This window comes from Oncorhynchus nerka, linkage group LG16 (assembly GCF_034236695.1).
Source record: "Oncorhynchus nerka isolate Pitt River linkage group LG16, Oner_Uvic_2.0, whole genome shotgun sequence".
In the NCBI taxonomy this organism is placed as follows: Eukaryota; Metazoa; Chordata; class Actinopteri; order Salmoniformes; family Salmonidae; genus Oncorhynchus; species Oncorhynchus nerka.
In genome coordinates this window covers 25431404-25444519 of record NC_088411.1, presented here as the reverse complement: position 1 = coordinate 25444519, position 13116 = coordinate 25431404, and the positions used below count along the sequence as shown (strand labels likewise).

General features: G+C 40.7%; 1 protein-coding gene across 1 annotated transcript; it reads right to left on the bottom strand.

Moving 5' to 3' along the window:
* Positions 1 to 2587: 2587 nt before the first annotated feature.
* LOC115144311 (rho-related GTP-binding protein RhoU-like) lies at positions 2588 to 9906 on the bottom strand. Its single transcript, XM_029685238.2, has 3 exons — positions 8969 to 9906; positions 8128 to 8186; positions 2588 to 5951 (listed from the first exon to the last, which is right to left on the bottom strand). Exons 1-3 carry the CDS (start codon positions 9216 to 9218, stop codon positions 5499 to 5501), a joined length of 762 nt encoding a protein of 253 aa, XP_029541098.1. The 5' UTR covers positions 9219 to 9906; the 3' UTR covers positions 2588 to 5498.
* Positions 9907 to 13116: the final 3210 nt, after the last annotated feature.

Here is a 13116-nt window from a genome sequence, read left to right as displayed (position 1 = left end):
TGGATATAAATATGAACTTTACCGAACAAAACATACAGTGGGGCAAAAAATAATTTAGTCAGCCACCAATTGTGAAAGTTCTCACACTTAGAAAGATGAGAGAGGCCTGTAATTTTCATCATAGGTACACTTCAACTATGACAAACAAGATGAGAAAAAAAATCCAGAAAATCACATTGTAGGATTTTTTATGAATTTATTTGCAAATTATGGTGGAAAATAAGTATTTTAAAATACATGTAAAATACATGTATGTTTGAGGAATTTTAATTATGGGATTTCTGTTGTTTTGAATTTGGCGCCCTGCAGTTTCACTGGCTGTTGACAGAGAGGTTAAATTATGTCTGAGTGTTGGAGTGTGCCCCTGGCTATCTGTAAATATATATTTTTTAAATAACAAGAAATTCAATTTACTTTTGATACTTAAGTACATTTAAAACCACATACTTTTAGACTTTTACTCAAATAGTATTTTACTGGGTAACTTTCACTTTTACTTGAGTCAATTTCTATTAAAGTATCTTTGGTTTTACACAAGTATGACAATTGAGTACTTTTTCCACCATTGCTCTCCCCCTCCCTTTGGGAAGAGTTATGCAACTTGTCTTGCAAGGCCTTCTTCATAGATGTGGGCATCGGTATGCATATGTCAAAACATGTTATCTGTACCAGGGCCAGTCCTGGCCATTCTGCCACCCTAGTCAAGACCAGAAAATTGCCTCCCCTACAAGAATAGTTCCAGTAAGCAAAATGACATTGAAAATAATAAATATTTTTCCAGACGTTGAAGTTAGGTTCACCTTACGTTCTGAATGAAAGGTGAAAAGACGTCTTTCCAGACGTTAAAATTTGGTTCATGTTCGATTCTGAAGGAGAGTTGAAAAGTTGAGATTTTTGGTTCCAACCGCCGTGTCTTTGTGAGATGCAGAGGTGGTGAACGGATGATCTCCGTATGTGTGGTTCCCACCGTGAAGCATGGAGGAGGTGTGATGGTGTGGGGTTTCTTTGCTGGTGACACTGTCAGCGATTTATTTAGAATTCAAGGCACACTTAAGCCAGCATGGCTACCACAGCATTCTGCAGCAATACGCCATCCCATCTGGTTTGGGCTTAGTGGGACTATAATTTGTTTTTCAACAGCACAATGTAAGGGCTATTTGACCAAGAAAGAGAGTGATGGAGTGCTGCATTAGATGACCTGGCCTCCACAATCACCCAACCTCAACCCAATAGAGAGGGTGTGTGGGATGAGTTGGACTGCAGAGTGAAGGAAAAGCAGCCAACAAGTGCTCCGCATATGTGGGAACTCCTTCAAGACTTTTGGAAAAGCATTCCAGGTGAAGCTGGTTGAGAGAATGCCAAGCGTGTGCAAAGCTGTCATCAAGCCAAAGGGTGGCTACTTTGAAGATTCTAAAATATAAAATATATTTTGATTTGTTTAACACTTTTTGGGTTACAACATGATTCCATATGTGTTATGCCATAGTTATGATATCACTATTATTCTACAATGTAGAAAATAGTAAAAATAAAGGAAATCCCTTGAATGAGTAGGTGTGTCCAAACTTTTGACTGGTACTGTACATATTACCTCAATTACCTCGACTAACCCCCCCCTGTATATAACCTTGCTGTTATTTTATTGTTGCTCTTAAATTATTTATTTGAGTAGTTTATTTGAGTAAATACTTCCTTAACAATTATTTTTCTTAACTGCATTGTTGGTTAATGGCTTGCAAGTAGGCATCTCACTGTAAGGTCCACACCTGTTGTATTCAGCGCATATGACAAATACAATCTGATTTGATAAATATTTTGCGTCCCCGCCTTTCACAAAGTGGACACTGCTTATCACAGGGCGGCATCAGCGCTCACCTAAAAAGCCCATGGTTGAGAGAAATTGTCATTGTTTTGGGGCAGAATTATGTGAGTTTTTATGTTTTGTTGGAGGTGCGTCTTGGTCAGTTTAGCTTAGAAAATGCAGCCCTCCTCAATCTGCCACCATTGGCAGCCACCTAATCCTGCCTAATGAGCGGGCCGGCCCTGATCTGTACCATCTAGACATCTCTCACATTTATTCTGGTCTCAGTTGAGGAGGTTATTTGTCATGTGGGTCTCTATGGTTGAGCAAGAGCTCTACATATTGCACCACCAACACACACAGAAAAGTGGCCTGAAAATGTCAGTCATTAAGCAGGGCCAGCTTCTGGCTGAGAGAATAGAGCAGGCTGTCAGCCTAATAGAACGTTTGAGTGACTGGTAAAGACTCCAGATGATTGGCCTAATGGCTCATAGCTGTGACTGCAAGTGAAAGCATAAGGGGCTTTCCATATCAACATTTAATTTCATATTTCAATTTCAGCTGCATAAACTCTCCCTATTCAAGTACATTTTTACAATATTGACTGTATTCGGATTATGTTAATACAGTTGACATAATTACACTATCCAGTATTGAGCCATAGTTGTTCAGTCAATCAAGCATTAATTTGTAATAAATAGGTAATTACAAATATCACAAAGGAAAAGAGTTTCAGATACAAAACCCTAACAAATCCATTCCAATGTAACAAACACAAAACCCAGATTGTATACCAAATATTCTTTATTTTCCAAAGGTATCAAACTACAGACAAACAGGTCTTTGTTCTGACATTACACTGAATGCGAGCTGTTATTTCACCACAACCCCATCCCCCACAGGGCCCTGAACATAGATCATGGAACCTCCATGTTTGCTGGAAGTCATAGCTTGGAAACTCAAGAGTATATATAGTACACCATGTGATGTGCACTGTTACAAAGATACTCATTTGAAGAATGGCATCATTGTTAAATGCATTTGTGTTGAGAAAATAATCGACACAATACTGTTACAATACACAATACAGTTTGAAAATTCTATGACGCTATGAAGAAGCCAACATTCAAAATGACCTAGAAAAAGACAACTGTCCAAAGGTATGTGCACTACTGTCCACTAACACTTACCGCATACCCACATCACATCCAAAGGCCCATCTTATTTAAAGCATTTATGTCACATTTCAATTTCACCCATGTCCCTGTATTTTCCTTTTCAAGAAATAACTAGTATTTCATAACGAGTAGATACATTGCTGTACGTTATTATTTATGTAAATTCATGGTGTATGTGATGATAAACATTTAACTGACTGCTGATGCAACATGGTCTACTAAGTGATCCAGTGAAACATTAACTTCTCCATTCTCTCTGTCTTCAATCATAATTCACTTTCAGAGGTCCATCACACATCCACAGGTGACACATCCAGGTCATCTAAGGAGGTTAACATGATCATGCAGGTAACTATCGTTTACCCCAAGGTTTAGTTTGGCATTCTACTGGAAGAGCTATTACAAGGCTTGAAACACAATATCACTGAAAGAAGTGACGGTTAACATTTTGAAATTCAAATAATGTCATATCTATGGGCCTACCTAAATCAGAACACGGTATTTACAGAGACAGACATCCCAGTGATATGGAATATAGGTATTGACAACCTTTTTTCAACCAGTTCCAATATGATGGTGCTGTTAAGCTTGCTCAGGATAGTAAACACGCTCTTTCCAGGGTATTGGTTGCAGAAAGATACTAAATGACTTGATTGGCTCATAGTCATTAATAATAGATATCAGAGTATGGTAGTTAAGATCAGTTAACATTGACTCAGCTGCAGTCAGCCCTCTATTATCTCTGTATTATTTTGGCCTAGTCGTCTGGGGATGTTTCTGCCTGTGGTGTTTTATCTAAGGAAATCTGAATACCCAGGTTTGTATTATTTTGCTGACATCACCCTAGTCTCTCCAAATTGTCTGAACTTCCCGGGAATCTGGTAACCGGGAGTGTCTAATAGTTTGATCCATGACCTATTTTCCTATTTAACCCTTCTTCTATCAGGATTCCAATGCACACATAATCAAACAAAAATAGCATTACATAGGCCATTAGGCCCATTCAATCAGATATATATTTTTGCTATCATGATTTAAATCAAACATGATACCACAACAGACATTGTAAAACCCCAGAGTAAAGGAAACTGTGCAGAATAGAGAGGGGGGGGGGTACAACAGAGGTACACATTAAATGTGTTGTCCATTAGACCTGTTCTTTATTCAGTGTAATCTAAACTGCCTCTTCATATACAATTAATTATGCACTATAGTCCACAGGTCTGATTGCTGTACAGTTCTCAGTTGGACATTCATGCGGCAAATAAAAGATTGCAGTGAGTATACATATACTTCATGGTTCACAGTAATGACATATTGCATTGAAATGTTATGTTGAAAAAGTTGATTTCATTTTTGGAGGAGATCATCATTCATTGCTATAATATAATGCTTAACATCGCACTTCAAAACTAATAAACAACCCAAAAGAGTATTAGTACATCATTTGTGTGACTCTTGGTAAAAGTTTAAAAGACTTTCAAGAATTTAACAAAGAAATGTTGACTCACTTATATTGTGTACAACGTGGACAGTAAACGATTGATAGACAAACGAGTTGTATTAGGTTGACATTCTGTATGTAATTTAAAATAAAATATTGCTCTTCCACTTTTAAACTCCTAGAATAGACATTAAAAAACACAATTTGTCCCCTCCTCACAGTAGACCTAAACATACCTTCCGACACATAAATCAAACAGTGGACATGTTACACATGCATTTGAAGCCCATAAGGAGCCCTTTAAATGTTGCCATGGCGATATTTGTTTACAACTCCTCAGGTGGTGTTATGGTCAAGTAAACCAAAGCTCAACAGGTCCAGTTAGAATTCCAGCACATAGCTAGAGACTGAACCTCATGTGAGCTTGGACAGAACCCATGTCCTAATGTAAATACCAGTTATAAATTCTGAAAAACAGTGTTTGAGTGGTTTGTACATTAGACGACAAGCTAAAGAAGAACCAGAATGAAAACAATGAAAGTTACACAGTACTCTCCTCAAATTATCTGATTACAGCACTGCATTTTTCTTTTAACATAGGAACTACTAAATCAAAGGGACGGTAAATCCCACGTCGGGAAGTTGACTCAATGTTATATGCCAAATTAATCTGAGTTTACATACACTTACCATGGGAAAGGTCAGAGTAAACCAGGTCAATAAAACAACAACATAGACCCTCCTAGTTATCAAGAGGGTTTGATCTTTCACAGTTGTCTATTGGAAGCTGTGTGTCCTTCAGGATCATGGATATAACACAGGGGAAAGTCAATGAGTAGTCTTATCATCAGCACTTTGAGGGAAGTCAGATCTGTCTCCATTGCAGTTCACGTTGGTAAAGCAAAAATAGCACAAGGTCAGTGAGGCCTAACCTTCACATATCTCAGATACACCAGACCAGACCTTCGCCCATATTCCAGTCGCTGTTTTCCTTACTGTCCTGAACTCTTAACGTGCTGACATGGAACCAGAATTGGCACCCATGCGTCCCTACTGTCGCACGTGCAGACAGAGGCTAGGCCACACAACAGTACTTCTTCCAGCACGACCTAGAAAGCTTCTTCATCTTATCTGGAGTCCGTTTTTTCAGTCGATGCTGCTGCTGACTGTCGGAGTGCTGGATGCTGGCCACGATGGCTGCGTCAAACACCTCTTTGAGGTTCTTCTGGGTGAGTGAGGAGCACTCCATGTATGACACGGCCCTCATGTCCTCGGCACACTGCTGGGCCTCCTGGGGCTCCACTGGCCTCTCTTTGTACTTTGCCAGCTCGATCAGAACCTTGACGTCCTCCCGCAGGTCTGACTGGGTTCCCACCAGAACCACCGGCGCCTGCGGGCAGTGCCGGCGAATCTCTGGCACCCATTTCTCTGTGACATTCTGAAAAGAAGAAGGGCTGACAACACTGAAGCACAGCAGGAAGATGTCTGCGTTGGTGTAGCAGAGCGGACGCAGTTTGTCAAACTCATCCTGCGGGAAGAGGAGAGGAGGGTTCATGACATGACCTGATAACTAGTAGAACCAAGAATGGCCATGCTCAACACAATATTCCTCCTTGTGAAAAGGTATTTGAGTGCAGGAATGGAAAGGGCATAGCCATAACTAAGAGAAGGAAAATCCTGCTCTTATTGGCTAAGATGTCACCATGTGCATGGCTGTAACTAGTGGTGCCTCTGCCTCATGACATAGTCTCCCTGGCAGGCAGGAAAACCCAATCCATGTCCACAGCCTGACAACACATGACACTTCTATCGGTTTCTGTTAGAGTGAAAGTGTTCTGTTTACATGCCATAGTTCTTCTGACTGGGGACAGCACTTTCAGCATAGCCTGTAGTTGATTTTAATCTCCTCCAATGTTGGTGACTGACATACCATTGCGTAATGTATTGTTGAAGGCACTGTTTATTCCGACCAGCATATCTTGAATGCTAAATCAAAAAAACTGCCAACAGCTAAATTGGAGAAGAGAGGGAGCATTGTTAAATTGCTATAACATGTCTATTATAGATTTAAATAATGACATGCACCATAGTCCACACTTTTGACTCCCAAAAGGAATTTGTGATGATGATCATGCAGCTAAATCATGTGAAAGAGAAAGTGTGATGAGGCTGTTGAGAGGGTACAGGAGCAAAGCATTTATGATTTGCAGTTGGCACAGCCAACCACTACCCCACTGCCAAACTCTAAGTATAAGTATAGAGATATGTCATTTTCACCAGCTAAAGAGATGGAGTGGAGCGGTGACATCATTTATATCATGTATTAGTGGCAGCACAGCATTGCAGGGGATTTACAGCGGTAAGCATCTAACCCATGGGCCATTGCACTGACGCCAATATGGGTGCTTATCTTCGCTAATGTGTGTTTAGTCCTTTTATCTGGCAAACATATTACGCAACATTCAGATTACATTTGCATATCTCCAAAACATCTAGTTCTACTGTGATTTCAACTGGAGGAAAGATAACCATGGCATTCCACTGAGATTATATTTTGCTGTTTATTGACAAAGCATGCGTTCCCTGCTCTCTCGCGCTTTCATCTGTTTCTCTGATACACCCAGCTTGTGTGTACCCATTGCTTCCTGGAAGAGATTTTAATAGTGTATTTCCATCCTCAGGAACTCAATGAGGTCAACAACATAAACAGTGAGGGACACTGTAGTTGGTATTCAGGAAATCTTCTGCATGTTTAGTATGCTAAATACATGGACTCTGTTATGAAGAGGGGAGCTGGGTGACATCGGTGACAAGCTCATTAATATTATTTTGATTAATTGGCTCAACCATTTTCTCACATTTGCATGGGTGGTGCTGGTGCATGTGCTTTCACAATTATTATTTTGGGCTGTCACATGAGAGCTAATTATCCATGGCATGCAAGCGCAAATGTCATCTTGATTATTTGTCAATGTATGCTAAGTCTAACTATGTAATAGGCCTAACTAAGTTATAACTACTATATTGTTTGCATTGTCTTGTATAAAGCTCCAAACACCTTGGAAACAATATTGCTTGCATTGTCTTGGTGTCTAATGAAAAGCCTATCCTCTCAGAGCCTCTCTGCTCGCTTTCCAAAGAGACGAAGCAGAACCCGATGAACTCACAGAGCACAGCCTGTGTCTAGACAGAACCGCTCTAGATCTCTCTTGGTCTGCTTTCCAGGGCTGTTTTCCACTGTTGACTCTCTCCAGCCTGCTCTGCTCCTCAGAAACAGACCCATCTCGCGTTTCCTCTGACCAGCCCCAGCTGTGCCGAAGCTTACGTTTCCTTTCCAGGCTCAGATTCAATTCATTACAATTATAAGGTTTCCTATCTGTAATCCCCCCCAAGCCGGTTACCCCCTCCCATGTGGGGGAGACAGCGTTTATCTGAGTAACCTCATTTTTGGTGCAGAATCACGACAAAAACACTGCTGGAGCACATCAATTTAGACAGATCACTTCACTCCCCTACATTAGTAGACTACATTTTACCTCATTCTTTACATATGCTAGTCTAGTAATGCATAGGGGTTAGAACAAGTTTGAGAAATTCTAGGAACAGAAAAAAGGCCAACTTGTATGTTTTTAACCAATCCTTCACACTTCCAGGATAGTTGAGATAATATCAAACTGTCGTATATGTGTATTTTAATTACAAACCTGGCCAGCTGTGTCACAAAGCTGCAGTTTTACAGGCTTGCCATCAACTGCCACAACCGCTGAAAAAAAAAGAATTATACATTTAATCAGCCAATATAACAAAGAAATTAGTAACCAAAATGGCATTATATACTGTTACGGACTGAATAGTGTTGAGTATAATAATTACCATAGTCTTCCTGTTGCCGCCAATGTATGGCAGAAGACAATTGGCAACATTTTTACTGAGTGTACAAAATATTAGGAATACCTCCTTCAAGAAATACTAACCAGGTGAATCCAGGTGAAAGCTATGATCCCTTATTGATGTCACCTGTTAAATCCACTTCAATCAGTGTAGATGAAGAGGAGGAAACAGGTTAAAGAAGGATTTTTAAGCCTTGAAACATTGTGTATGTATTGCCATTCAAAGACTAAATGAAAAAGACAAGATTTAAGTGCCTTTGAACTGGGTATGGTAGTACGGGCCAGGCATACCGGTTTGAGTGTGTCAAGAACTGCAAGTTGCTGCTGGGTTTTTCACACTCAACTGTTTTTGTGTGTATAAGAATAGTCTACCACCAGAAAGACATCCAGCCAACTTGACACAACTGTGGGAAGCATTGGAGTCAACATGGGCCAGCACCCCTGTGGAACGCTGTTCTGAGGGCAAAAGTAGGTGCAACTCAATATTGGGAAGGTGTTCCTAATGTTTTGTACACTCAGTGTAGGCTACTCATGAATTCACATAAATGGCCCGTTAAAACCGCACGATAAAAACAAGAACTTGCATAGCCCAAAAATACGAATAATAAGTCCTAATAGCCGATTTATAAAAAAATGCACATATTTGTCAAGTTACCTGCAAAATTATCAAAAGCAGTTGGGACATATTCAGTTGGATATCCATTTGTGGTGTAGCTGACAATCAAGCTCGTTTTCCCAACTGCCCCGTCACCGACAAGCACACACTTCACTTTGCGCTCTACGCCACCGGACCGACACTTGGAGCCCGAAAACGACTCTCTGCTCCGAACCCTCCGAGGGGGAACCGGTGGGACCGCCGCCGACACTGCTACAGGTTTATATTCTCCATCGCCCTGGGGAGGCATCGCCTTGTGGTATCGCCAATGGAACCGTCCAGCGACCAGCTAATCCAAGTTTTGCCAAACTATTCGTTTCCTAAATCTGACATCAACTGGAATTTCACAAGAACTGTCCCTTATCTTCTGTAGTGTTTCCATGGCTGGAAAAAGTGTAGCCTTTCTATAAAGAACGAAGCAGACAACTTGATGTCAATCCCCCACTGTGCATAAATGAATTCCCCAAGCAATAAATCCTATAGGAGAAAATGTTTCCAACCCGTATGATTTGAAGTTCCTTTCCTGAATCTTTTCCAGAGTTTTATTTTGCACTCAACCTCCTCAAAAAAGCACAGCCTCCTACTCGTGAGCAGCATGACATCAGGAAACACCACTGAGTCAGAAAAAAATGTGCACCATTGACCAATAGCAATAAGCAAGCTTGCCCCCACCCCAAAATAGAATAAATAAATACGCTAGAAACATACAGCAAATACATAATTTGTAAGACTTCGTATGTTTAATGGTTTATAATACTCTTCTATTCATGGTTAAGTTTTAACCGGCAAAATTGTTACATGTGTTGGAAACAATTGTTACATTTGTATCCCTCAGCCGGTTTGATCTCACCAAGAAGTTACAACACAAACATGTGGTTACAACGCTCCACTTCTCTCCGATGATACGGCTGCGCCATAGAGTAGCTCAAATCTGCTACCTGGTGGACTTCGACAGGAAATATGATATATTGATTGACCACGTTAGAGACAAAGATGTAGCGTCATATCGGCAGCATTAAGACTTCCGGTTTTCAGATTTGCCTTCCAAATAAAAGTATGCGTTAAAACGCTATGTGTTGTTAATAAATCAATTATTTTTGCAGCTTTGAATAGCGCATAATGTTAAAATGTTATGATTTTGTAACTACGCCGGGGAAAATTCTAAACTAAAGACAATTAGTGCTTTATATAAGATAAATAATATAAGGTGGAGCATATAGAGAATGGTTAAAGCTTAAATAAATGAATGTAAGGAACATCATATTCTCCAGATCCTATTAATCTAGCACTAAAGTCTATATATGGTGTTATTTCTTGGGTGGCTGTGGTCTAAATACCCAGTAGCCCTTTCTACTCAACCCACTCCATTGGTCCAAATGCAATACACTGTAGGCATATAAATGACATATTGTCTTATAGAGCAAAAACGATTCTGTTCACCACAGTAAAAGTATTTTAGGGAAAATTCAGTAGGGTCTGTAGAATATATGGTGTCATTTGATGGGGCTCTGAATAATATGGAATGTTGATGGCCTTTTACTCCACCCACTCCATTGGCCACAATGCGAATCACTGTACATGGAATAAAAATTGGCTTATAAAGCAAAAACTATTCTGGGTACTTGTAACAGATGTCTTCGGGAGAAAGAGAGGAGGACCAAAGCGCAGCGTGGTAAGTGTTCATGAGGATGTTTAATTAAAACTCAGAACACTAAACAATAAATGACAACATGAATGTACAAAACCGAAACAGTACCGTGTGGCCCAAACACTCCCACGGAAACAAACACCCACAAACCAAAAGTGAAACCCAGGCTACCAAAGTATGATTCCCAATCAGAGACAACTAACAACACCTGCCTCTGATTGAGAACCATACTAGGCCGAACACAAAAACCAACATAGAAAAACAAACAGACTGCCCACCCCAACTCACGCCCTGACCATACTAAAACAAAGAATAAAATAACAGAACTATGGTCAGAACGTGACAGTACTGCAGTAGAATTACTGTAGGGAATGCTCAGTAGGGTCTGTAAAATGTATTCAACGGCCAGCAACACTTTGTATTATTTTTGATATTTTTTCTCTTATAAGCCAAAATTTAATTTATAGGCACACCAGTGTATTGCATTAGGACCAATGGAATGGGTTGAGTAGAAAGGGCTACTGGGTATTTAGACCACAGTCATCCAAGAAGTAACACCATGTAGATTGTAGTGCTAGAGCAATAGGGTCTGTAGAATATTAAGTTCTTTAGAATAATTTACTTAAGCTCCTACTATTTTTTTTATTTCACCTTTATTTAACCAGGTAGGCCAGTTGAGAACAAGTTCTCATTTACAACTGAGACCTGGCCATGATAAAGCAAAGCATTGCGACAAAAACAACAACACAGAGTTACACATGGGATAAACAAATGTACAGTCAATAACACAATATAAAAATCTATATACAGTGTGTGCAAATGTAGAAAGATTAGGGAGGTAAGGCAATAAATAGGCCATAGTGGTGAAATAATTACAGTTTAGCATTAACACTGGAGTGATAGATGTGCAGATGATGATGTGAATGTAGAGATACTGGGGTGCAAAAGAGCAACAACAAAAAAATAACAATATGGGGATGAGGTAGTTGGGTGGGCTATTTACAGATGGGCTGTGTACAGGTGTAGTGATCAGTAAGCTGCTCTGACAGCTGATGCTTAAAGTTAGTGAGAGAGAAATGAGTCTCCAACTTCAGTGACTTTTGCAATTCGTTCCAGTCATTGGCAGCAGAAAACTGGAAGGAAAGACGGCCAAAGGAGGTGTTGGCTTTGGGGATGACCAATGAAATATACCTGCTGGAGCGTGTGCTACGGGTAGGTGCTGCTATGGTGACCAGTGAGCAGAGATAAGGCGGAGCTTTACTTAACAAAGACTTACAGATGACCTGGAGCCAGTGGGTTTGGTGACGAAAATGTAGCGGGGACCAGCCAATGAGCACATACAGGTCGCAGTGGTGGGTAGTATATGGGGCTTTGGTGACAAAATGGATGGCACTGTGATATACTACATCCAATTTGTTGAGTAGAGTGTTGGAAGCTATTTTGTAGATGACATCACCGAAGTCAAGGATCGGTAGGATAGTTAGTTTTACGAGGGTATGTTTGGCAGCATGAGTGAAGGAGGCAATTTTGCGAAATAGGAAGCTGATTCTAGATTTAATTTTGGATTGGAGATGCTTAATGAGAGTATGGAAGGAGAGTTTACAGTCTAGCCAGACACCTAGGTATTTATAGTTGTCTATATATTCTAAGTCAGAACCGCCCAGAGTAGTGATGCTAGTCGAGTGGACAGGTGCGGGCAGCGATCGATTGAAGAGCATGCACTTAGTTTTACTAGCATTTAAGAGCAGTTGGAGGCCACAGAAGGAGCATGGCATTGAAGCTCGTTTGGAGGCTTGTTAACACAGTGTCCAAAGAAGGGCCAGATGTATACATAATGGTGTCGTCTGCGTAGAGGTGGATCAAAGAATCACCCGCAGCAAGAGCGACATCATTGATGTATACAGAGAAAAGAGTCGGCCCGAGAATTGAACCCTGAACCCCCATAGAGACTGCCAGAGGTCCGGACAACAGGCCCTCCGATTTGACACACTGAACTCTATTTGAGAAGTAGTTAGTGAACCAGGCGAGGGAGTCATTAGAGAAACCAAGGCTGTTGAGTCTGCCGATTGACAGTCGAAAGCCTTGAACAGGTCAATGAAGTTGCTGCGGTGCCTGCAGGGCTGTTGGGGTAGCCAGGTGGAAAGCATGGCCAGCCGTAGAGAAATGCTTATTGAAATTCTCAATTATTGTGTATTTATCAGTGGTGACAGTGTTTCCTAGTTTCAGTGCAGTGGGCAGCTGGGAGGAGGTACTCTTATTCTCCATGGACTTTACAGTGTCCCAAAACATTTTGGAATTAGTGCTGCAGGATGAAAATTTCTGTTTGAAAAAACTAGCATTTGCTTTCCGAACTGACTGTGTGTATTGGTTCCTGACTTCCCTAAAAAGTTAAATATGGCGGGGACATTTCGATGCTAGTGCAGTACCCCACAGGGTGTTTTCGTGCTGGTCAAGGGCAAGTCAAATCAAATGTTATTGGTCACTTACACATGGCTAGCAG